General features: G+C 39.7%; 1 protein-coding gene across 1 annotated transcript in view; it reads left to right on the top strand.

Moving 5' to 3' along the window:
• Tox (thymocyte selection associated high mobility group box) overlaps positions 1–27,060 on the top strand; it is a 302,621-nt gene that overhangs the window by 224,625 nt on the left and 50,936 nt on the right. The window contains exon 5 of the mRNA XM_029476656.2: positions 21,826–22,107. Within this exon, the coding sequence (XP_029332516.1) occupies positions 21,826–22,107 (282 nt within the window). The remainder of the gene's footprint in view (positions 1–21,825; positions 22,108–27,060) is intronic.

Below are 27,060 nucleotides of genomic sequence, written 5' to 3' on the forward strand. Positions count from 1 at the left end.
GATTTGGTTCCCAGTACCTACATGGGGACTCACAACCACCTGTGACTTCAGTCCCAGGGGCTCTAATACCCTCCTCTGGCCTCTATGGTTTCCTGCATTCACATAGTACATATTTAATACATATATACCAATACCCAAGCACATAAAATATAAGTAAACAAATTTAAAATTAATTTAATGTAGTAAGATCAGGGGACAGTCCTTGGTTAAAAGGGACATTACACAGATGAGTATCCCCTGAGTGTTGGTTCCCGTGTGACTTTGTATTATGAGCAACATCCCTAACTCTATGATTTTGGGAATTTTTCCAATTACATTTATTTGCAATGGTACAAAAATTACTGAAATTTCGTATGGGTCAGCATGAAAAAGGATTTTTGAGAATCAAGTTTTCATAGCTTTTATAGTAGAATGCCAAAATTAACAAGTTTATTAGCAAAATATCTATTCAGTCTTCCGAGGGCTAAATGATATAGAAATCCCATTTCATGCAGCATATTTCAACCCCGTTAAACAGGATTTGAATACATGTTTTAATCACATCACAAAATATAACAGGCATAAACAGGTTTGGAAACTAACTTGGTTATTTATAGTTCCCAGTTCAGCCCTTGAAGAATAAAACTAGGGTTAATTTCTCTTAAATGAATACATTATTCTGAAAAGGGTTTTGATTTAAAAATTACTGTACTCATCTATAGAGAGAGTACACTAGATCTAGCTTCGTGTTTTTATCATGTCACATTTTCGAAGGGTACTTATGTCAACATTAGGAACTGGCATTGACGTATGGCCATCTTAAGTCCCACCACATCTGAATAGCCCTAGCCTCCCCCAAATGTCTAATTTTCGGCCTAAATCTCATCTAGGATCCTTCATAGGTCATTAAACTCCAAGTTATGACCTATTTTCAAACTTTTCTTGTTTTTTTTTAAATTACTTCTTTTCTTTTCTTATTTTAAAGACAGTCTTAGAATTCACTATGCAGCTTGGCCTCAGTCTTGGAGTGATCTTTCTGACTCTGCCTCCCAGGTGCTAGAATTATAGGTGCATACCACCACACACATAGCTCAGCCTATCACCCCACAACTCCCTCTCTGTCTCCTTATAAGAAGGTGGGAAGAGGCAATTTGATTCAAATTTAGGTGGTTGTTGAGAACAAGAGAACCCAGAATCTCTTGTTGTCTCCTAAGTTCCCACCAATACTGAGTAGAGGAGAAAAGCTCGGGTTGTTGAGGGGAAGAGAGCACAGCTCAGTGGAGGCCAAGGCCAGGCTTCAGGAGCATCCCAGAGAATAGAGATCCTGCCTCAGAAACCATCAAGCTCTCTTAAAATTCTAACCTATTTTCTTTGGCTTGCCAAAAATCCTTTAGAATCTTCTATCCCTCATTCGTCCTGAGCTTCCTTGAGATTAATAAGGTTTATTCAGTTCTCCATTTCAGTTGGCTTGAAATAGTTCTGGATCAAAAGATTAATGTGGAGATAAGGTGTAACCTTTGAGAACAGAAAAACCATCAGTCGAGCTCTATTTCACAACAACCCTAAATATACAGCCGCATATTCTTGGCTCAATACAGTGATGCTGATTTGTCTTTGATAGGGATTCTGTCTTTCTGGGCTGTTACTGACTCCTTTAACATTTTCAGGGCCTTTGTCTGTTTTTCAGATGAAAATAAGCTAAAAGGTTTGGTTTTTCCTTTCTTTCCTACATGCCTTCCTTTTTAAAGAATATTACAATTTTCTTCTCTCTCTCTCTCTCTCTCTCTCTCTCTCTCTCTCTCTCTCTCTGTCTCTCTGTCTCTTTCCCTCCCACACTCCCCCTCTTTTTTTTTTTTTTTTTTTTTTGCCTGTAGACAGATCACCATCACAGTAATTGAGTTTGGGTAAATTCAGGAGAGTGAATAGAATCTCATTTCCATTAAAAGCTACACTCGTGGGCAAAGCTTTCCAATTAGAATTCTATAGAACTGATGAGGCTTTGATATTCAGGACATAAGTAAGCTACACTAGCCTCCTAGTGTGATAGCTAAGAATCATAGCTTTGCCATTTCCTCCTTCAAAACTCCTCCTTGTAACTCAAGAGTGCTATCTGTCAAATTCATGGCCTCTCTTTTCATTTTTAGATTTTGTTGTCAACATGATTTTTCTTTTTAGAATGACTTGACAGTTGTGAGAAATTCCTACATTTTCTAGATTGTTCCACTGCTGGAATCCGTCCCAGGTTTTTCTTAAAGTTAGACTGAGATAATATATATCTGACCAGAAAACCATACAGAACTGCCATTTTAATCACAAAAGAAAGAGAGGAGGGGGAGAAGAATGGGAAGGATAGAGATGGAGAGAAAAAGAAGAGAGAAACACGACATAAAGAAAAGGGGAAAGAGAGAGAGAAAGGAGGGAAGAAGGAAAACATCACATGTGATGATCTGAAAACTACAAAACTGGCTCCTCTGTTAGTGATGGCCTCTGAGTTGACTGCAGACACTCAAGCGAGAGCCTGGAAGCCCTGGCTTCTGGAAACCTCTGACACTTGGCATTGGTATTTGACAGTTGATCTGCTCGAGACAGGGTGACCTAAGACAGCACCTCTGTCATCCTCTTTACCCTTAGCAATCAGAACACATAGTGAAAGTGAAGAAATCAATGACCAAGTTTTCTGAGGCTTTTTGTTTTTAATGTTGCAGGCATTCCCCAAAGGTCCCTGGAGTTCTGCAGTGTGCCAGGCCTGGCAGGGATCTGAGTGCAAGTGATATGCCTGTATATCTTCATACACCACCACGTGGGTGGCTGGGTCCTCTATAAGAGCAGCAAGTGCTCCTAACCACTGAGTCTTGTCTGTAGCCCCAGAATCATTGATTATTGTCAACAGAGACTCAAACATACACTCATTTTGTGCACCCTGTATACTAGAGAATCTTCCAGTATCCCATTGTGTGAGTAAAAGGCCATCCTCATGTAAACTCCTGTTTTTGCACTGTAACAATATCTCACCTGAACTACTCTAGGCTGAAGCTAAATAGAACGGTGAGTTACACCATAAATGACCTAAGTAATCACTTTTTAAAAAATCCTTAGTTTTTTGAAGGGATCTCCAACAAGGTCCAACAATGTATTTAGTAAAGATGTGCCATTCTACCAAAATTACCCAATTCTCACCTGGATATGGTGGTGATCAAGATTAGATGCTAGAGATGGTGAGTGGCTGTCACCCTGAGGTCTGTAAACATATTAAGTTGTTAAGACCAGAGAGGCAAGTGCAAGTGTTAGGTAGGCCTACAAAATGCCAACACCTTATTTTTAAATTGTCTTTGCTTTCAATAACTTTTGTTCATTTCCCAGATAGCAGGAATTTCTATGCCAGCATCCATGTCTGTTCTCCATCCTGCTCCATTGATCTGATTGTTCTTTACCAATAGGTTCGGAATTCAATATTTTGCACTTTCAGCAAATCTTTGTCAGTGTGAATTCAACTTCAGGTTATGTTGTATGTTTGAGGTCCTTTGCTTTACCCTGTCATTTCAGAGTCAGTACCTATAGAATTACTCATGGGGATTACATTGGAATTACTGAAGCTATACATGAAGTTGAAAAGAACTTGACAACATCCAGTACTGAGAGTTCCCGCCTGTGAACACGGAGGACTTGCCATTTATTTACATAACAGTTCGTTTTCTTCATCAATAGCTTGTAATTTTCTATAAGACTTAGACATGTTTCCTTAGATTTATACCTAAGTACTGTATTATATTTTTAGAAGACTCTTATAAATGGTGTTTTAAATGTTCAATGTGCAGTTCTAGTGGCTGGCATACAAAAAAGCATCACACAATGCATATCTGTTATATTCGTTATTGTTTTCAGGTCATTTTTTTTGTTGATGATAATTCTTTGTGATTTTCTATGAGCAAAAGCAAGCCATCTGTGACTAGAAAATAATTCCTTCTTTCTCTGTCTCTTTCTTTCTTTCTTTCTTTCTTTCTTTCTTTCTTTCTTTCTTTCTTTCTTTCTTTCTTTCTTTCTTTCTTTCTTCCTTCCTTCCTTCCTTCCTTCCTTCCTTCCTTCCTTCCTTCCTTCCTTCCTTTCGTCTTCCTTTCTTTCTTTTTTCCTTTTTCTTTCCTTTATTAAAAAATTATTATTGGGTATTTGTTTCATTTACATTTCCAATGCTATCCCAAAAGTCCCCCCCCACTCCCCCACCCATCCACTCCCACCTCTTGGCCCTGGCGTTCCCCTGTACTGAGACATATAAAGTCTGCACTACCAATGGTCCTCTCTTTCCACTGATGGCCAACCAGGCAATCTTCTGCTACATATGCAGCTAGAGACACGAGCTCTGGGGGTACTGGTTAGTTCATATTGTTGTTCCACCTATAGGGTTGCAGATCCCCCAGCTCCTTGGGTACTTTCTCTAGCTCCTCCATTGGGGGCCCTGTGATCCATCCAATAGCTGACTGTGAGCATCCACTTCTGTGTTTGTTGGCACCAGCATAGTCTCACATGAGACAGCTATATCAGGGTCCTTTCAGCAAAATCTTGCTAGTGTATACAATGGTGTCAGCGTTTGGAGGCTGATTATGGGATGGATCCCTGGATATGGCAGTCTCTAGATGGTCCATCCTTTTGTCTCAGCTCCAAACTTTGTCTCTGTAACTCCTTCCATGGGTGTTTTGTTCCCAATTCTAAGAAGGGGAAAAGTGTCCACACTTTGGTCTTTGTTCTTCTTCAGTTTCATGTGTTTTGCAAATTGTATCTTATACCTCGGGTATTCTAAATTCTGGACTAATATCCACTATTCAGTGAGTACATATCATTTGAGTTCTTTTATGATTGGGTTGCCTCACTCAGGATGATGCCAACCATTTGCCTAGGAATTTCATAAATTCATTCTTTTTAATAGCTGAGTAGTACTCTATTGTGTAAATGTACCACATTTTTTGTATCCATTCCTCTGTTGAAGGGCATCTGGCTTCTTTCCAGCTTCTGGCTATTATAAATAAGGCTGCTATGAACATAGTGGAGCATGTGTCTTTCTTACTGGTTGGAACATCTTCTGGATATATGCCCAGGAGAGGTATTGCGGAATCCTCCGGTAGTACTATGTCCAATTTTCTGAGGAACCGCCAGAGTGATTTCCAGAGTGGTTGTACAAGCTTGCAATTCCACCAACAATGAAGGAGTGTTCCTCTTTCTCCACATCCTCGCCAGCATCTGCTGTCACCTGAATTTTTGATCTTAGCCATTCTGACTGGTGTGAGGTGGAATCTTAGGGTTGTTTTGATTTGCATTTCGCTGATAATTAAGGATGCTGAACATTTTTTCAGGTGCTTCTCAGCCATTTGGTATTCCTCAGGTGAGAATTCTTTGTTTATGTCTGAGCCCCATTTTTTAATGGGGTTATTTGATTTTCTGGAGTCCACTTTCTTGAGTTCTTTATATATATTGGATATTAGTCCCCTATCTGATTTAGGATAGGTAAAGATCCTTTCCCAATGTGTGGTGGCTCTTTTGTCTTATTGACGGTGTCTTTTGCCTTGCAGAAGCTTTGCAATTTTATGAGGTCCCATTTGTTGATTCTCGATCTTACAGCACAAGACATTACTGTTCTATTCAGGAATTTTCCCCCTGTGTCCATATCTTCGAGGCTTTTCCCCAACTTCTCCTCTATAAGTTTCAGTGTCTCTGGTTTTTTGTGGAGTTTCTTAATCCACTTAGATTTTTCCTTAGTACAAAGAGATAGGAATGGATCAATTCGCATTCTTCTACATGATAACCGCCAGTTGTGCCAGCACCATTTGTTGAAAATGCTGTCTTTTTTTCCACTGGATGGTTTAGCTCCCTTGTGAAAGATCAAGTGACCATAGGTGTGTGGGTTCATTTCTGGGTCTTCAATTCTATTCCATTGGTCTACTTGTCTGTCGCTATACCAGTACCATGCAGTTTTTATCACAATTGCTCTGTAGTACAGCTTTAGGTCAGGCATGGTGATACCACCAGAGGTTCTTTTATCTTTGAGAAGAGTTTTTGCTATCCTAGGTTTTTTGTTATTCCAGAGGAATTTGGAGATTGCCCTTTCCAATTTGTTGAAGAATTGAGTTGGAATTTTGATGGAAATTTTATAGAGAGCTACGTGAATGATGTTAGTCTTATACATCTACCATTCCACTTGATTATGGAGTATAAGTCTTTTGTGTAGTGTTGAATTAAATGTGTGAATATTTTATTGAGTTTCCATTTATGTTATTGAGAGACATCGATGTATAATTTTTCTTCTGTATGCTCTCAAAGAATAAATTATAACGTCTTTTACTCTTTTCTAGCTTGGGGAGGCATGTCAAGAGCTCTGGTCCATTTCTTCCATAAATTTTGGGTAAATACCAGTGGCAAAGGTGATTTCTTTCATGGAAGATCATTAGTTACCATTCATTTGCTTTGATGGGTATTGGGTAGTTTATGTTATCTGTTTCTCTTAGTGGGTGTGTTGTCTTGATTTACTTCAGTGAATTTTGTATATCCTATATATATTCATTTTAAGCATGTTCGTTCACTTTCCCTTTTAATTACCTTTTTTGTGAATGAGTTGTCAGAGCCCTTCTTTGTTTCTCATATCCACAGTTTGTTCTCTCACCTTTTTGTTACATAGCCTACTTGATATATTAACAATTTTATAGATTCTCAAGGCACCTAGTTTTGCTTTGTTGGCTCTCTGCCGCCACATTCTGGGGTCAGCTTCTAGGGTCCTGCTCCGGTTTTTACTGTTTTCTTCTACTTCTTCATGTTCAATTGTTCTTCTTTCTCCAGCCTCCTGAGACAAAAGCTTGGGTGCCAGGTTTTATATTATTCTTATTTTCTAGTACGTCCAGTAACTATTTCTCTCAACATTGCTTTGGTTGTATCCTCAAATTGTGTCATGTTTTTATTTTTATTCAGTTATTTCTGAAGTTATCACACACTGAGAAATTCTAAATAAGTTTTTAATACCTTTGAAAAGGCACTACTCTCAAGTACCTTTAAAATATTTTGGGGAGCAAGAATTTCTGACATTAATCAGTGTACTGTCAAGACAGATAAAGAGAACCCTTCCTTCCTTGTCTTTGCTAATCAATTAATAATTCAGGACCAAAAAGAAATAACTTCCTTATTGATACCCCATCCAAAAAGCCAGCTGCACTGCTCCATTGTCAGCTGACAATTCTGTGTGATTTAGACTAACAAGAAATTGCTGAGCAGTGGTCAACTCGCATAGGTGTTTATGAGCCCTGAACTGATGCTGCTGCCTTTCCATCACCTAAAGATTCTCTCTGAGACCTGTTCTTTATTGAAGTTGAGGTTGACATTTGGCAATAGACCCAGAGAAGGGACTTTATAGTGCTGATAAAGGGAGTCAAGAACTGGTCTGTGCTTACTACTATAACTTCAGTTTGTCCAGTAGGCACAGGGCTCTGCCATGTAGTCTATTAGCAATGTAGACTCCAGTTCTCTCTCTGGAGTTTCTGAATCATATCACTCATACTTTAATGGGATTCCTGCAAAGTTCATGTGCATCTTAAAGGTGACAGAGCCCTATCTGAAATGAGTTTAGATTGTGTTTATGCCGGATTGGAAAGGATGGTCTTTTGATGAGCTGCTCAGAGAAAAATCTCTCAAAAAAGACTGTCCTTGAGTGAGACCACAGGAAAGGAACTTACTCACTTAACTCCACTCTACTAGTCCCCCCACATCTGTTCTGAGACCCTGTTCTGAGCCAAAAAAATATAAAAAGAGAAAAGCTGAGTGTATAACTTAAAAAAAAACCTCCCTGTTTCTTTATAAGAGATAGGCAGATATAGTCTTCAGCTAGAATACCCTGGTCTATGAAAGAGGAAATGGGATATGATATACTATTGCAAAAAGTCTGAGTTTGTCTTTGCCAAAAAGAAATGTATTTTCCATCAGAAAATAAATAGGTACTGGAAATTCTATTAGATTTTGTAAATGTAGATGCATATAAAAGATTGGATGGCTTTAATTTTAAAAACTGCTGGGTCTATATTCTTTCTTGTTACTTAGAATAAGTTCCAAACTTATTATATGTTTGGAATAGGAATGTTTCCCCATTTCTTCGGTTGATCAGTTGATATTTTTCCTATTTATTGGAGCTGTCAATAGGGGTCTTCTAATTAAGCTAGAGATGATAAATATATTTTAGAAACAAAAAATATAAATACAATACAGAGGAATCATGAACTTATTTCCAAGTCATTAAACCTCATTTTACCCACAAGGAAAGTGCATTTTTCATAACTTGCAAGAAATGCCTTGCTTTGCTGTAACATGCAGCTAATGTTCTTTTAAAGCCACTCAATTTGATGTTGGCATTTGAATTGTTTTATTACCACAGAATAAAGGGCCAGCAAAATTCACAAGTATATAATGTATATACTATGGTCAATTGTTAAGTATCAATATATATGGTTGATTAATAAAGACTCTAATTATATTCTGTTCTGAATGGTCATTCTATCAATTGACTTTTTTTTTAAGAGCCAGGATAACATTTAGGAAAAATTCACCTAAACAGAGATTGCCTCGTGGCACTGCTTATGAAAAGACCTGAAAGCACAAAGACATATGTCCAAAAGCACACATAGTAAAGCATTCTGTCTGGTTTGTTCATTTGTTGCAATTAAGATTTCATAATAAATATTGCTTATTTCTTTATTCCTGTGGTTTTGAACTTATTGGTCATATTAGCCTACCAATTATTCAGACCCTAGACTACCATCTTAATCAATGGCCAAGTCTCTGCCCCTGCTGGACTTCACTAGCACCTGGTGGCTGTACCCTTGCCAATAGTCCAATAGGCCTTAACTGTTCAGGATCTTCCAGTGTAAGGACTTCTGTTGATACACAATGTGGATTTGAACTCAAATAGACATTAAACCTCATCTAAGATAATAAAAGTTTGGGAGGGGTGGTAAAACAAGTCACTGCTATTATTAAAATGTAGAAAACAATAAGACAATTAAATTGTGATTCTGGTTAAAGTGTTTTTCTTAAAATATCCATTAATATTCCATACAAACAAGCCCCCGCATATAGCTGTCTTGTTTCCCCTCTCTTATCACCCCACATACTTCCATTTCTTCCTACAAAATTCTTTAAACCCAGAACAACTTTACTAGGAGGGATGTGTCCACATATCCTCATGTAATTAATCTGGTCGGTTCTATACTCCATAGTCGTGAAAGCACAGGGTAGCTGAGATGATTGTGTTTAGTCTTATACTCACCCACGAGAACACAAATAACAGCTCCATCACTAGATCAGAAAAGTGGAAGAGATATTCAAGAACAACTTTAGGTGATAAAAAAACAAAAAGGAATACTGGGATATTCAATTTAACTCAAATTATATTTCATAAGATACCCCTTTTTCTTGGGAAATTTTGGGTATCTTACTAAAGTTATGATTTCAGAAAATATTCAGATGACACAGCATGGATGTTTAGAGGTAACTTACTTTAAACTGCATTTGTATTGGAAGTTAGCTTCTGCCTTGTCAAGAACCACGCCTGAGCCCTGTGTGTTTTCCCTTCCTCTGGTGTAACTGTCACACAGTTCGAAAGCTTACAGCAATGCTGCAGCAGTGATTTTTTTTTCAGGCTTCCCAGCTTCTGGAGTTCCACTCACTAAACACTGAATATAGCAGGTTCAGAAAGCCAACTCCAATAGAAGTCCTTGCTACCAGCTGGGCTGCTTGCTTTGGTGGCACTGAGACCAAAACCTGAGAAAAGAAGTTTAAAGTTTCAGTCCATCACCATGGTTGTGGGAAAGAGGGGATGTGGCAAAGAAGCTCACATTGTGGTGTTCAGGAAATCAGGGTTACAGGATTATTATAGGAAGAAACTAAGGAAGCTATCATCATAAAGGGGGCCCCACTGTCATACTTCCTCCAACTAGCCACACCTTCTTCTCTAACCCAACTCCCAATAATGCCAGAATACCATGAATCCAAGGGAATGATTCATAGGTCTCAGCCCTTCAGATTCAATCACTTTGCAAGATTTCCTTCAGCTGTCAACCAAGCCCCAACATATGGGGAGACTGCAAATTTGTACTTTGCAAACATTAACTTCTTCTGCCATAAGCCCAGGAAGCATTCATTTATTCTTTACTATTAAGGAAAAAGTAAACTTGCTCTAAGCAAGAAATACACTCAGTGCCCATTCCAGATGAGAGATTTGGTTCAAACTTTCTTGTGTGTCCCAAAGTGTCTAATAGTGTCTCTTAATGACTCTGGGAGACAGAGGAAGCCACATCAAGGCTGGAACACTCTGCATTTCTTCTGCTTAGTGCCTTGCTTGACTTTTACTTTGATAATATACTTACTCTACCAACTAGCTACAGGATGGCCTGAGTCACAACAGAAACAAAAATGAAAAGGGGTGGGAGCTGGAGAAATGGTTCCATGATTAGGAGCACTGGCCTTCTTCCCAAAGGCCTAAGTTCAGTTCTCAGCACCCACACGGCCACTTGCAATTTTCTAAAACTCCAGTCCAGAGGAATTTGATGCCTCCTTTTGGCCTCTGTGAGCACTAGGCAGGCATGTGATGCACAGACATGTATTCAGGCAAAACATCCGTACACTTAAAAATAAATTAAAAAATAAAAATATTGTTATTGAAATGTTTGAGTCAAATGATCTATAAAACCATAATTTGTATGTGTCTTGAATAGATCCAGGGTACATGTAATTGAAATTGCTTTGCCCACAACTATTTTAGGGTGGAGGTTGTTTGTTATTGTTGTTTTGTTGTTTAGGGTTCAGAAAAAAAAATACAAGTTATTTTTGATCATTGAGCCTCAATTTAAGAACTCGTAAAGATCTTTCTGCTAAATTATCATCAACTATTACCAGATGAAGGAGGCATCCGAGGACTTTGGAGGTGTGACCCTTGACTATGACATGCAATTCCCTACCAGATAGCTCTGAGGCACATGTTTTAAAACTGGTTTCCTCATATATCAAACTGGATCTCTTCCTTCACTTACACAACATAGCTCACATTTTTATCAACAAGCATTGCTGTTCTGAAAATGCAATCGTCACATGTATAGGTGAAATTCTACCCCTTCCATTCTTACACGTCCTCCCTCATTAAACAGAGTTCTTCATTCTAGAGGATGCTTGCTGGGGTCTTACTACAGTGCAGTTTCCCTGTTGGAGTAGTGGTCTCTGCAATTCTATTGTACTTTTGATCAGAACAGTATCCCCCCTCCGCCCCCCATGTATGTGTTTGGCTGCCTGGCAGAGCCTTGAACATAGGATACTTCTTATCTACCTTTATTTTTCCAGGGTCCTCTTCAGTACCAGGCAGAGTGTTTAGAAAAAGAGCCCTACATCAAATTTCCTATACAAGGACAATTCAGTAGCTCTGTGTTCCAGCTGTATCTTCATTGGCAAGCCCTTTGAACATGTCAATATGAGCTCATACACTAGGTGACTAGTTTAGATGTCAAGCTTGGAGATCAGACAGGTTGCAATGGTTGTGATTAACCTCACCGACTACAGGGCTTCAGAACTGCCTCTTTGCATCTTTGGATTTTCATGGCACTGTACCACAGATGATGGAGTTAGTCTCTCCGGATGTTCCAGGGTTCAATAGTGTGGTGCCCCTCAACGTTAAACACTCTGATTGGTGTGTAATGAGTATCTGTAGGTATTCTGTATTATTTATACAAGACCTGAGAACCACAACTACTTAAGGCCAGGATTGAGCCAATGAGGAGACTTATAGTGGATAGGAAACTGGTTTTTGGTTCTACAACAATTTTAATCAAATGTGCTAAACACTGTTTTTTAGGGATCATGAAAATCTATGTTTGTTATACTAATAATTGCTATCAGGGCCAGACATCATGGTGCACACATTTAATCCCAGCACTCTAGAAGCAGAGACAGGTGAATCTCTGTGAGTAAGAGGCCAGGCTAATCTATGTAGCAAGTCACATGCTAGCCATGACTACATAGTAAAACCTATCCCAATAAAAATGGAAGGAAGGAAGGAAGGAAGGAAGGAAGAAAGAAAGGAAGGAAAGAAGGAAGGAGGGAAGGAAGGAAGAGAAAAGAGAAAGAAAAAAGAGAGAGAATAACTTCTACCCATTTTATTTTTAACCTGACATTCAAGATTAATATCATTATGATTTTTAACTCTTTAGATCATAAGTCTCTAATTTCAGTGTGAACTTGGTAAGTGATAAACCTATAAATGATGGTTATATCAAGCTAACACTAGTTTAAAATTAGCCACTATTAAAACCTAATCATTGATTAAATAGAGGTTATTTGTCCAAATTAAAATTAAAGCATGTATCTCCCATATTCAAAATGAGCATGTGAGCTTCTGAAGTCATAATTTTATTATCACCATTTTACAGAATGGTTTTAATTATGACCTTTCTATCAGAAGAAGCCGTATACTAGGATTAGGAACTTGCTGCTCCAACTAGTCTTGTTAAAGACCATGGCTTGATACATTCTGTACTCCAACTTTTATAAAAACCAGTGAACATTTCTAATAACACTTTTCTAATTTCATGGTTCACTGCACAGTCAGTAAAGATTTAAATAATTTAGAAAGAAAGCCTATTCTCTTTCTTTATTAGAAGTTTGAGTCAAGCAAATTTTTTGACATTTAATAGGTTTTTAACCCTTTTAATAACTTCTTATAATGAAATTTATTGGTAGTTGTTTTAAAGAAAAGGTTATTATGTTAGCATGAATAGCAGTCAGTATTTTTTATGATTAGTTTTGAGACCCTGACTTTATATGACTCAAAGTGTGTAAGAGCATAAATGAATGAAGTGTGTTGAGATTGACTAAGTCAGTCATACCAAGGAATAGAGAGACTGTGCATAACTACATCCATGCAATCATCTAACAGACTATACAATTTTTCCAGACAAATATTTGAATCATAATTGTTTTAAAGGAGCTTAAGGTCACTTACAGAGTCAGTCACTTTAAAGGAACCAAACGAATTATAATTTTCTCGGACTGGTTTTTTTCCCCCCAAGTTATTAATACTATGCTCGACAGGACAGGATTTCTAGCCTTTTTCTATCTGGGTTTCATGCTATTTTAATGTTTTATAATATATTATTAGAAGGATTATTGGGTGGGTTCCATAATAAAAGGCTAATTTAAAGCAGCACTTTTCTTCAAAATTTTAATAAGCTGGAAACATTAAAAAAAAAAAAAGAACCCGTCCAAGAAGCTCTTTTATGCAAGCCGAGAGTTAATTCTGCTTCCCAGGATGTGCTTTTGAGCTGGGTGCTGTGTGCTTCCAGGGATTTCAGAGCCTCCAGATGAACTCCAGTGTCCCCGTTCTGAACCGCTGTGAAGAGGTCAACATGCCACTCATATCTCCATTTCTACCAGCATCCCATCAACATCGCAGTGGAAAAGATGAGAACACAAGTTAATAGGATCTAAATATAGTGTGGAGTGCTGTTTTGGCTGGTGCAGGCTGCCATGAACAGGCAGAGGCAGTTCTGAGCAGTAAGCTACTGCTCTCAGAGCAGAGTCTCAGAGGATTTCCCAATTCCTCATCACTTGCACTTCCAGGTTGTTCTTCATATTGCAGTGCTCATAGTCCCTGAAAGTATCCTGAAAAAAAAAACAAAAAACAAAATAGATACCATTATTCTCTCCTGTCTCTGTGCACATTAAAGTTAAGGAGATGTGAACAGACATGAGCACTGTGGGACACACTTGATAATGGGTGACAGTTTTTTAGAGCAAAGCACTGTCTACACTTTGTAATACACATGCAAAAGGCATGAGGTAGACAAAGGAACACCTTCATGACTAGTCACAGGAGTACCAACAGCAGATCTATACATTCTATACATTCTTATTGTCAGAGTGATATAACCTTGTAGAAAGTAGTAATTCTCAAGTCTTGGGAAACAGGGTAGATCATACGGTCCCTAAAATTCTTTAAACAAGATAGAGCATTTCACCCGTAAGTCATTATGTCCTGTAATGAACTGAACTTATGTTGGCATCAACATGTAATTTTCATATTTCCCTAATTTGTGCTAAACAGAAGAGCCCTAAAGCCTACTGAAGCTTCATCAAGCCTAACAATATTGTTAATAGTTTAAAAATCACATTGGGAGACAATTATTATTCACACAAAGCATTCAGAAATGGGTTTTCTCAACCGAAGTCCAAAACAGTTGATAACTAGATGGTAAAAAGGCACACACCCTAACTACCTGTCCATAGTGATGTTGCACAGGAAAGGGTATATGGCCAAGATTTGTGAATGAGAAGGATGGAATGTGAGTCATAATGCCTTTACATACATTACACTCTTGTTAACCCTTCTGTCGGGCAGGTACCCATCTAGCCTTCTCATGGGGCCATTAAAACCAAGTTATAAACTCTATTTACTATCTCACAGTAGCCCCTGTGCTCTGTGGCCATAAGCTACTCAAGCTGTTCTAGGGACAGTCCCCACAGATGCAGCTCTTGGCTGCATCGACTCATGACATCAACAGTTCTGCATGAACCAGAACTTGTCAAAGAGAGCAACAAAAGACTTCTGCACAAACCTCAAATGTGAAACTAAGTTTAGTCTTGAGAAAGCACTCTTCTCTCTTAGTTAATTCTCACAGTGAGTTACTTAAAGGCAAATACTGTTTTCTTCTCTCCTTGTTTCTTCTTGAGACTCATCACCATGGCACCAATGACACTTATATGTTGTGTTGTGTTTCCCAGACTGCAAATTGAGCTGCATACAGAAAACGTTTCAGACAAGATGGCCACTTTCAGTTCACCAGAAAACAAAACCAATGCCTGCCACACAGTAGGCATAGTGAGAATGTTAAAAATCCCTCTGTTTTCAACGGTGGAAATGAAGGTCAAGTAATTAAGAACTACGATAGTTCATGGGAAACAGGCAGGCTGATTTGATGAAAGCAAACAATTTACCTGCAGAGGAGGAAGAATAGGAGGAGGAGGAAGAGGAGGAGAAGTCAAAAGTAGAAAGGCTGTGTGTGTTAATTACTTTTCTCTGTAACAAGACAGCTGTCACAACAGCTTTAGCAGGAAAGGCTTGTTTGGCTCACAGTTTCAGAAATTATAGCATGTCCTGGTAGGAAAGCATGGAACAGGTCACAGTGCCTGGGCATGCACTGGAGGCTTATTCATATGGCGGCAGGTGGGATATAAAGAGAACAGACAAGCACTGGACATGTGCATTGCAAAGCTATCAAAAGCTTGTCCTCACCAAGATACCTCAGCAGTTAGGCCCTACTTCCTAAAGGCTCTGTAACCTTCAAAATGGCTGCATGAGCTAAGCATAAAACATGCAAAATCTAAGCCTGAGAAGACATGTCAGTTGCAAACATTAACAGATTGCCTTTTGTGCAAGAAATCTGGACATATTTGTGGGGGTAACAAAGATTCTTCTTTCTGTGTTTAATTATGAGAGGAACAGAAGTCAAACAGGAGCCAGGCCCAGTGGGGACACTGCAGGTAGTCAGGTCTACAAATTGTTTGTACCCTTTAGGGTCTGCTATTTGGGTCATCTTGAAGGAGAAGATTTTTAAAGATGATAACAAAGTATTTCAATTTTTCTTGTAATACTCCTCAGCAATGTTTGTCTCTTACTTACAAAGTCTCTTGAGTAATGAGTCCATTTCATGAATGAGTCTGACCTTGGCCTGAAGGAGCAGAGGCTGAGCAGTAGGGGAGGCTCATATCAGCATGGACCTATGTTTCTTGAGCACAGGTTTAGTTGTCCCCCAGTGTGGTGGTTCTAGAGAGAGTAGTGTCTCAGAGACGAATTGTGTTCCTCACAATATATACTAGTCCTAACTACAAATATCTCACATTAGGGTACTGGAAAGAGCTATGAAACCTAGTAGAGTTCCTAACTGTCTTTTGAAAGAAAAGCAAGAATTCAAAATACTAAATTCAAAAGTAAACTTGGTTTTGGAAGTTTAGTGTTGAAATCAAGTTAATTTAAACTTTAAACTTTTCTTGATGAAAATGTTTTCATTTAAATGTTCTACCCTCCCTTTATAACTTGTTTTTTCTTCTTCTTTAAAAATACAACTTGTGTAGTATTTAGGTATTGTTTTCTTTTTTGACAATATCATTGTTTAGTAACAAATTCCTAATAGCAAAATGTTGATATTTGTATAAATTATGCATGTCCAAATAATAAGTAGAATATGCAAGGCCATCACATTAGGATAATTTCTTTAACTTGTTTAGACAACAAGACAAATTAAGCTCTCTCATAGAAATGTACTTATGAGAATAATAAGTAAAATTTAATTATTAAATTCACCCACACATTTGTTCTGATACATGCATTTACATATTAATTGAATCCTCATCAAAATATATAATCAAATTGTAGATTTAAATAATACCAATATTTACATTCTTCTCATAGACTCTTACAGTGTATCATTCCTTAGAAAACAACTAAAACTGCTTAGGCTTCCAGCCCTAATTAATCATGCAGGACTGCATGGACAACCCAGAACAAGACTCTGAAGCTTTCCTTAGATGCTGAGAATGGTTTGTGTTTGATGACGTACATTCATCAAAGGGGATGTGAGCAAGCACTTGTCACAGCCAATGCCAGTAGGGTCTCTTCCTGTCCCTGGGGAAAGCACTCCACAGCGAAAGGTGTCAAACGTTGACAGACAGGGGTGAGCACCAGAGCTTCTGAGATTCTTCATGTTCCCCTGCTCCAGTTGGATCTGGCACAAATCCAGGAGTTGCCTGCATAGACCACAGAATGCAGCAGCTGGTAAACCATCTTAGCAGAGAGGCCTTGGGGCTCGCCCTGCTCCAGAGCTCTGTTCACCAACTGCTGCTCACTTAAACAGCTGGATCTGAGCAGGGAGAGACGGGCTGTCGTTAGAGTTTTATGTGTACAACTGTTCCAATATAGATTGTCTGCTAGAGGCAGGGATAATGATAGTTTTCCAGGCTCCCACAATGGACTGGGAAGGATGCTGATGATGTTCAAAGAAAACAGCAGGCATGAGAATTATGTTATATACACAGAGCTTTGAACACCAACATCAAACCTCCAATGTTCTGTATTATTCTAGAGTACAATTTTAAGATCATTTGTCACTGTGCAGCTAACACTATCACAAGTACTTTCTGGAGGCAGAGGTGTCCCAATCACACCAAAATAATGTTTGACAATTATTTTGGTAGGCAATAGGGGCCTGGGTTTTCTCTCTATTTCCAAAAAAAATCAAAGGTCTCACACATGCTGAAAGGTGTGTCAAATGTTGTACCTAGTGAGTCCCACTATCTTAAACCTGGATCTCTTCTGTTGTAGAAGGGATGTGCCATGCAAGTCAGAAGGTCCATCCCAGAGCAGGGCATAGGCAGAATGAATGGACAGTCTACCCTGCTCTCATAATCAATTCTGATGGAACTTTGGGTTTTCATTAATTGGGAAAAGGTTTGAAGGGGTGCATATGAAATTCCCCTTCATCATTATAATCTTCCTCCTTTATTTTAATTGTCATTTTTACTCCCATAAGTATGAAAATACTATTGTACAATAACAATAGTATAGTTATAGAGTTTACTAATAGTACTAATAGTATATTAGTACTAATAGATAGTATAGAGCTTACTAATGTTTTAAAGTGATAAATAAACACATTGGACATTACTTCTAGTGCATTTGAGTGCTGGGGCTTAGCAGATAAAATCCCCAGATGATTGGGGTATGCATTACCCTGTATGGAGCCGGCCCAATCTATGCAGACTCTACCTGACCAAAACTCCTCTACATTCCAGTTCACAAAAATATGATGATGGGTTCTTCACAGTGCTGAAAAACATAGTCTATAACCAATTAGGTTGTATCAATCAAAATTACCTTTAGCAGCATATAAAAGATAGACATGGGGTGACAAATCGGCAGAGATGGTGTCCTTAATAACCATCTTAATCAGAGACTCAGAGACCGAAGCCCCTCTACTCATTGTTCTTCCAGCCACCTCAGAGCCCTGCTGAATAGCCCTGCCATTTCCTCCAGCTCTAACCACTATCCAATATTTTTACTATCAGGAACAAGAAAAGAACACAGAAAAAAAAATCATCACTAATAAGTGTGACTTTACACACTTGTTCACTATAAATTTAAAATATGGGGGAAAACAGAAAACTATCTGGCTGGATTAAATTTTGTATCTGACATCAAGGAGTACCAACCAACCAGTGCACCTCAGGAGGAGACTGGTAACAAAGGCCTTTGCTGGCTTGTATGAGGTCACTAATTATTATGTTTTATAATTAGACATCATCTACCTTAATTCTCCCCTCCCCCATATGGGGGAACTTAAATGGTTCCCATGAAAGCAACACAACATTTGTGTTCTTCTCCTAATCAGGAATGTCACGGTGGTGCTAGGATTTCAGTGTATCTGAGCACATGGCTCCTGAAGAGTTGGTGATGGTCTCTTGCTTATGCTTGCCTGGTGCAGTGTCAAAAATGTCTGCCTGCCTAGCCTGCTGCCATTGGTGGCATGGTGAGTCCTTACCTACATGATCCTTGGCTCCACCATGGTCGAAGACTACTTCCTCTTTAAGGAAGCAGCAAGAATACAGACTTAGAATAACACAAATTAGCATAAGAAAAATTGGATATTTTGCAAAACAGTAAAAGAAATTGGTGCTTTGGAAGGGAGGTTGTCCCTCAGTAAGGAACACTTCAATGCCACGAATCTGGAGCCTCTGTGTGAAAATCAATTTAGACCTGAAGCACCAGGCTAAAACTACCAGATTTCTGCACAGATGAGATAAAATGGACTCAAAACATGTCACACATGGCGCATGCTTTGGAACCAGAGGTGTATGGGAAGAAGAAATCAAGGTATCAAGTTGTTCCGCATTGTTAGAAAGATGATTTAGTTAAAGTCTGACTCAGCTGGCAAGTACTCTTAATTCACAGAGCTATGGAACGTGTTCCCTGCAGCACCAAGACTGAATTCGCACCTGAGCGATTTACAGGAGGCGGGATTAAAAGAGGCTGTGCCATAGGACAGTGCTCATTCACAGGTGGCCACTTTTCCGGACCCATAATTAAAGCTGTGGGAAATGCTACGAGGCATAGGAGTTCAATACACTTGGGAGTAAGCCCTTCAAAAAATAGTTTATGTTCCCTCTTCTTTTAAAAGTCAATTCTGGTTTTCTCGGTACCCTCTGAAAACGGCAGGATATCTGTGAGAGCTGTCTCTCCCGTGACTGTTTCAGGGAGGGGTGGCTTCGAGAATTAGATTTGCCTTTAAAGGCCTGGAGCAATACAGTTTGTGTTTTCGAAAAATAGATGCTGGTTCAGACCAGGAAGTTAGATAACTTGTGGAACCAACCTAAGCTTCACCAAGAACACAAGGTGCAGCAACTCAAGGACGAACAATGGAGCCTGCCTGGGAGTTGGGGAACAGCCAGAGGGTGAATGGCCCAACGCAAGGCCTGTCAGGAAGCAAGAACACAGGCTCCAGACCTGCACAGCCTCAGTCTACACTCAGCTGGACTAGTTAGTGTTGTGAAATGGCCTGTGCACACTGGCAAAAATAATGTTGCTGCTATACAAAAAAAAAAAAAAAAAAAAAAAAAAGCTTAGAAATTACTCGACTCTCAAGTCTATGTGGAATTTTTTTTTTTTTTTTTGCTATGCAACAGCAGCTAGAATTAATTAGAGTTTTCAGTTTCTTGTGTATTTTTAACTAGCAAGTCCTTCACTGCATCTTTGTCCATATTCTCCACCCTGTTCTCTCATCTTGAGCACTTTTTAAACAATCCTTCTCACAGGGAACTAAACAAGCCACACCAATATATACCAGGACCATTCACTAATGTGTTAGGTTTGAACTGCTAGAGAAATGTTAAGTGAAATCCACCATACTCCCCTACACAATGCATTTGACCTCCAGATAACATTAAGTGCTTCATCTCCCAACGTGTTTCATTTTAATCCTACAGAGACAAAATTCATTGCTTGAATTACAAGAGGGAGTCTCGTTAAGGCTGAAAAGCAGTCACTCTGATAGCATAGTGGATTAATACTGAGACGTGGCAGTTTTAGAGCCTTACTTTCAAATCTGTCTGCACAGTCAAATCACTGCAATAGTCAATTAATCAATTGGTACATACCTGTCCATAAGCATTCTGAGGAAGGTGGGTAGGAGATAATTCTGGGTATTCAATAAAGGTTTAACTGAACCAGAGCACCTGCAGGGAGAGAGTGTCTTATACACATGGCATGGAACTGCAACCCTGAAATCTCCATGTGACTGCCTAAGCAAGACATGAATGATAGTCACAGCATTTGACATGCCCAAAAAATTGGAGGAAACTCACAAAACCCCAAAACATGGTCAGGTTGTCACAGGAATACCCCACTCCTGGTACCAATTTGTCTTAGTCAGGGTTTCTATTCCTGCATAATCATCATGACCAAGAAGCAAGTTGAGGAGGAAAGATTTTATTCGGCTTACACTTCCATGCTGCTGTTCATCACCAAAGGAAGTCAGGACTGGAACTCAGACAGGTCAGGGAGCAGGAGCTGATACAGAGGCCATGGAGGGATGTTTCTTTACTGGCTTGCCTCCCCTGGCTTGCTCAGCCTGCTCTCTTATAGAACCCAAGACTATCAGCCCAGGGATGGCACCACCCACAAGTGGCCTTTCCCCCTTGATCACTAATTGAGAAAATGCCTTACAGTTGGATCTCATGGAGGCATTTCCTCAACTGAAGCTTCTTTCTCTGTGATAACTCCAGCTGTGTCAAGTTGACACAAAACTAGCCAGTACACCCAACCTTAAATGAAGAGCTACAGTGGTAGTCAATGGCTTCTGAGGCAAGGATGATTGGTTCTCTCAAGGGACAAGCTCTCTGATAGGTTATCTGATCCCCACTGGTTAGCCCTGAACACATAAAAACGACAGCTAAAGGACTGTCAAGGTTTTTAAACATACATTTGTGTGTATGTATGCACGCGTGTGTGCTCTTGCGTGTGTGCGTACATTATAAATATGAAATGGGGGATGTGGGGTGAGGGATAGAAGTGATATAAGTACAATTTAATCACGTATGAAACTCTCAAAAAATATAAACTGAGAACGCTCATCCTCTTGTCTTCTAAAACCTTCCTTAAATGATTAGAATGAAGACACAGGGCTTAGTGGGAGGCTGTGATACTAAAATCACAAATGACTTTGTAATTTGGATCTCATTCTGACAAGAACCAGCATGTTGACATCTTTATCACATAAATAAATACAGTGTTACAACGTGTAAATGTAAGCCAATAAGATGTCTATTTATCAGAACAAAAATAGAACTAGGTTCCTACCTGGTCTTGGGTGATGAAATACAATGTTGACCCAATTATGAAAATCTGGTTTGGGTTGGATGTTTGTGATAATGAGATTAAAACCCAGGACCTTTCCATGCCAGACAGCAGTACAGCTGACAGTTTTCAAGCTCCATTTTTTTTATGTTCTTTAAAGTAATCTATATGTTACAATTATCATAATACAGAGAATATTAGTGTATATTCTGCTTAGAAGCACATTCCACCACCTACAAGTTAAAGAAACTTTTCTAAGCTGGTTCCGATAGCGTTCATCTCTAACTACAGAGGCTGAAGCAGCAGAATCATGGATCCCATGGTAACCTGAGCTGGCATAGTGAGACCCTTTGTCAAAAAGTCAAAACATAAAAATAAAAATAAACCTTTCAAGAAGCATGTTTCTGAAAATGTATCTATTCATTCATTTATTTTAGATGCAAGATATTGGGAATGCAGAAGGAGCTCAGTACAGCTCCCATCCTCAGATGGCAGCCATGAGGCCAAGAGGCCAGCCTACAGACATCAGACAGCAGGCAAGCATGATGCAGCCCGGCCAGCTGACCACCATCAACCAGTCGCAGCTGAGTGCACAGTTGGGCTTGAACATGGGAGGAACTAATGTCCCCCACAACTCCCCTTCTCCACCTGGGAGCAAGTCTGCAACCCCTTCACCGTCCAGCTCAGTGCATGAGGATGAGTGTGAGGACACCTCCAAGGTATGACCTGTGCTGGCCACCTGCATTGGCATGTGAGGAGGGCCTGGGTGTCTTCCCTATGAGAAATACTGGTGGGAAGCGTATGCTTGCTTAATGAAGCAACCACGTGCTTGCCTTATACTTTTAAGTTCTTTATTTGTCCTTTCAGTGTGTATGTGTGTATGTTTGTGTGTATACATGTAACACAAAGATTGTTTTAACTCTTAAAATGTATATGGTTCACAAATTGAGTAATGCTAGTTAAACTCTGTTCCACTTCACTTCTGCAGTTGAGCCTGTCTTACTCCCTTCTGTATCTCTGTAGGGACATTCTTTTTCCTTGCAAGGATCTCATGGAGCATGGGCTAACCTCGGATGCCTGAGGTGCTATGTAACTGAGGAGGACCTTGAACAACTTCTTTTTTTGTTTTTTGTTTTTTCAAGATAGGGTTTCCCTGGCTGTCCTGGAACTCACTCTGTAGACCAGGCTGGCCTCAAACTCAGAAATCCACCTGCCTCTGCCTCCCAAGTGCTTGGATTATAGGCATGTGCCACTACTGCCTGTCTTGACCTTGAACTTCTGATGGCCCTGTTTCCACCTCCTGAGTACTGGGAGGTGTGGAATGCTGGAGGTCAAACCCACTCTAGGAAAGCCCTGTACAAAACTGAGTTATAGCTTCACCCCAGTGAACTTTGAGACAGCGAAGCCCTGTGGTGTGTGAGTAGGGGGTGAGGATGGGTCAGAATGCAAGCTGTAATGTTGTAGTTAGATGACATCCTGGGAGCACCTCACCCACTTGTCCTGTACTAGTGACAGGCAGGGCATAAGACAACTATGTAGAAGAGAGGCCTGGGTGCGAGTGTTTTGTACTTCCCTATGGGTCGGTCACCAGATGCCTTTCTTTAAGTCATTTGAGTGGGAAATTGTTTTTTAAATGCCATTGGAGATGAAAATTAGCTGAAATTTCCTTTAAATTCCTTTAAAGTTTTTTAAGGGAGTCGTTACTCTAAAGTATAATACTTTTTTAAAAGATTAGAAAAGAAAGAAAAAGAAATGTCCAAACCAAAACCCTGTAGGCTTTTGCTTGAAAACACGAAACTCTTCCCTCCTTCCCCTCCCTAATTACCAATGAAGTGCCACCCAAAGTTATCCTGGTGAGAAGGATGTGTGTCTACCTACTGTAAACATGCCCACCAGGACATGAATACTGTCTTTCTATTCTCATTCTTTTTGAAAGACTTATTTTATTTGTGATATGTATAGGCAGTGGGTGGACAATACACAGGTCCTTGGGAGGAGGCCCAAGGCTCTGGTTCCTGGGGGGCTTTTGTGACTGCCTGATGTAGATGCTGGAAACCAAACTCAGGTGTTCTACATGATCACTTCAAGCTCCTAACTGCTGAACCATCTTTCAAGACCCCTCTTTTATTTCTTTTAAAATCTTCCTATTAAATAGTCAGATGTGTCAACCACTCTGTTTTCTTATCACCTTCATAAGAGTTTTGTTTGCTAGAGAAAGTACACAAGGAGTTAAAGGGGTCTGCAACCCTATAGGAGGAACAACAATATGCACTAACTAGTACCCCCCCCCCCGCCCCAGAGCTTGTGTCTCTAGCTGCATATGTAGCAGAAGATGGCCTAGTCGGCCATCATTGGGAGGAGAGGCCCTTGGTCTTGTGAAGATTATATGCCCCAGTACAGGGCGATGCCAAGGCCAGGAAGCTGGAGTGGGTGGGTTGGGGAGCAGGGTAGGGGGAGGGTATAGGGATAGCATTTGAAATGTAAATGAAAATATCTAATAGATTTGAAATGTAAAAGAAAATATCTAATAAAAAAAGAGTTTTGTTTGGCAGAAGTTAAACTGCCAACATTCTGCTAAAGGAATTGCTATGAGATCTGAACTATAGTATCAGATCTATGGGGCTGTCATCTATGTGACTGTAAATATAGGTGAATTGTAATTCATAGATTAATTTGATTTATTGATAGCATTGACAGTATTTTCGTATTTCTGTACTCTGGATACCCTGGTATTTGGGGTGGGCAGGGCAGAGGACTAGACTACTACCCAGGGTTGGGTATAGCCAACTGAGACCCACCCATAAAGACCAGAGTCTACTGACACTGTGCTGACCGAGCACTTTCCCTGCTCACAACATGCCCACACTGCCCATTCCTGCACACAAAACTGCCAACACATCCTCTGTGTGTCCTGCATTGTCCTGGTCCTTTCTGTCCTTCATTGAGTTAGGTCCCTCCACGGGCGACCATGTACTGAGCTGTGCCTCCTGCTCTGGGGATCTGTGAGTGCAAACTTTTCCTGTCCCAGCAGTCAGTTCCATGTGTTGCCAACTTCCCAAACAAAATAAAAATAAATCCCAACTATGAGTGTCAGTGTGTCTGCAAACACATTAAATTCTCCTCAGCCTCACTGTCAGTCCTGGGGTAAGTGGGGGCCTATCCATTCTCAGAAAGAGGAACTACTAGAAGACTAATTAATAATAATTCAACCACTGCTTTAGTGAAAACCTGGATATCAGCTGAATATTTAGATGACAAAGACATTTTCCTAAGGAAACATGGATTTTTCTAATAGTACCTAACAGCCAGTGATTGTTTAGACCCAAATATGGACATCAACCATATGATTGTTGCCAGAGATTCATGGTTTCTAGGCAATAACCTAGGCAGAAATTATATGTGTTGTATTATATTCATATATATATTGAATTAATGCTCAACTTGTGTGTCACAATTATCTTTATCAGCAATCCTTCTTGGCATTTCAAAAAATTAATGCAAAATTTGTGGTGTCTTCTAAAATACATTTTATACAGGATATGTCTTAACTACAGTAACATTGCACACACTCTTCACCTTACACAAGTGGCAGAGTGGATAAGAGCCTGAAATTCTTAGAACTCTCATTTTGCCATTTACTGTTAACCCCTTAGGGACACAGCTCATAATTGTCCCAAGGCATGAACTTGTGTATGATAAACCTCCAAGCTGATGTGAAATTTTACCACTGAGCTTGCAGTCCATCACTCAATCCTCAGATTCCAAAGCCTTTGCTTAAGTCTCTGCCAGTGGCTGTGAGCCTGTGTGAAAGAATTCATATTCTGTAGTAGCGCGCTCTCGAGTTTGGGGTGTGTGGGGGGGTAAAAAGATGGATTTCTCAACAATATCCTTGGAGTTTTTTCTTCTGTTTTTAATTTATTCTTTAAACTTTTTTTTTACAGTCCAGACTTTATCCCACTCCCAGTCCACCAGAATGTTCCACATCCCACACACACCTCCTCCCTCCCCCCACCCCTGTCTCCAAGAGGGTGTCCCCACCCCAGCAGACCTCCCCACTCCCTGGGGCCCCAAGTCTCTCTCTCTCTCTCTGACCAAGTCTAGACCTGGCAGTCCTCTGCTGTATATGTGTTGGGGGCCTCATATTAGCTGGTATATGCTGTCTCAGTGTCTGAGAGATCTCGGGAGTCCAGGTTATTTGAGACTGCTGGTCTTCCTATAGGGCTGCCCTCCTCCTTGGCTTCTTCCAGCTTTTCCCTAATTCAACCACAGGGGTGCCTGCCTTCTGTCCATTGGTTGAGTGTAACTCTCTGCATCTGGCTCAGTCCACTGCTTGTTGGGCCTTTGGGAGGGCAGTCATGCTAGGCCTCCATTTGTAAGCACACCATAGCCTCAGTATTAGTGCCAGGCCTTGGGGCCTCCCCCTGAGCTGGATCCCACTTTGGATCTGTCACTGGAGCTCCTTTTCCTCATGCTCTTCTCCATTTTTGTCCCTGCAGTTCTTTCAGACAGGAAATAACTGTTTTGTTTTGTTTTGCTTTTTTTAATGACTTTTTTCTTTTTCACAAACATTCCAGAGGTTCTGTTCAACTAAATTTTCCATCTCAAGAAAATCCATCCCCTATTCTACTTTAGAATGCTGTTGCTGACCGTGGCTTCAGAATTCCTCTAATGTTTGTGTGTGTTATATTCCTCTTACGTGTGTTAAACAGCTAGGAAAAAATCCTCTGCTGAAACTAAGTATTTTTTATGATACTTAAGAATTATACAGTATTTTCTCCTTTATGTGTGTGTAGGATTTCTGTGGAATGTTGTATTGCAACAACTCTAGTTAAATATGAACCAGCATTAAGTCAAAAGATAACTGAAATCATTTATAAGGAGTGAACCACACAGGAATACGGAGTTCCAGCCGGGTGAAAGCAGCTTTCAGAGCATCCCTCTTAACACACCATGCTGTCTTTAAGCAATTACATATTGATTCCAGATTATCTAATTGAACAATTAAATGGAATAGCTCTGTTTTGACAGAAAATACACCAGTAAATACAGCAGTAGAATTAATTATCATCTTACAAGCACCACCCATGGCCTTCATTGCTCTGGAGCTCTGATGACAGCTTCAAGTCACAAATGAGACCTGCAGAGAAGAGGCAAGAAAAAAACCAAGTCAGGCAGCTTGCAGCTCGCCGTCTAGAATCTAGCTCCTGTAATTTAACAACCTCTTCAAAACCCTCACAGTACCTGGCGTTACAAGTGTATTTGGAATATAGTTAGCTGTTCCTTTAATTAAATTATAGGTTATGAATCACCGTAGATATGGAGTTGAATTTTGCTTGCTTTTGCTTTCATTTTTCCATTGAAAACATCCTTATGTTTACATGTGTCTCATAAAGGACACATGGGTAAGTGATTTTTTACTCTGAAATGGAACAGTTACATCATTCACACAAACAGCCGGGCCCATCTCTCCTTCTCATTGTATTTCTTCCTATTTGCGCCACAGGTGTTTTATATGACTAGTTACACCTTCTTTAAGATTTTTTTTTGTTTTTTTTTTTTCATCCCACCATCTCTGAGTTTAAGACTAGGAACACTGATGTTTGTTTTCTTACTTTTATTTTTATTAGATCTTTATGAATTTTGAGTTTCCTCTAACATGTTTTCGTGACATT

The sequence above is a fragment of the Mus caroli genome, unplaced genomic scaffold, assembly GCF_978045245.1.
Source record: "Mus caroli unplaced genomic scaffold, Mus_caroli_1 scaffold_6, whole genome shotgun sequence".
Classification (NCBI taxonomy): domain Eukaryota; kingdom Metazoa; phylum Chordata; class Mammalia; order Rodentia; family Muridae; genus Mus; species Mus caroli.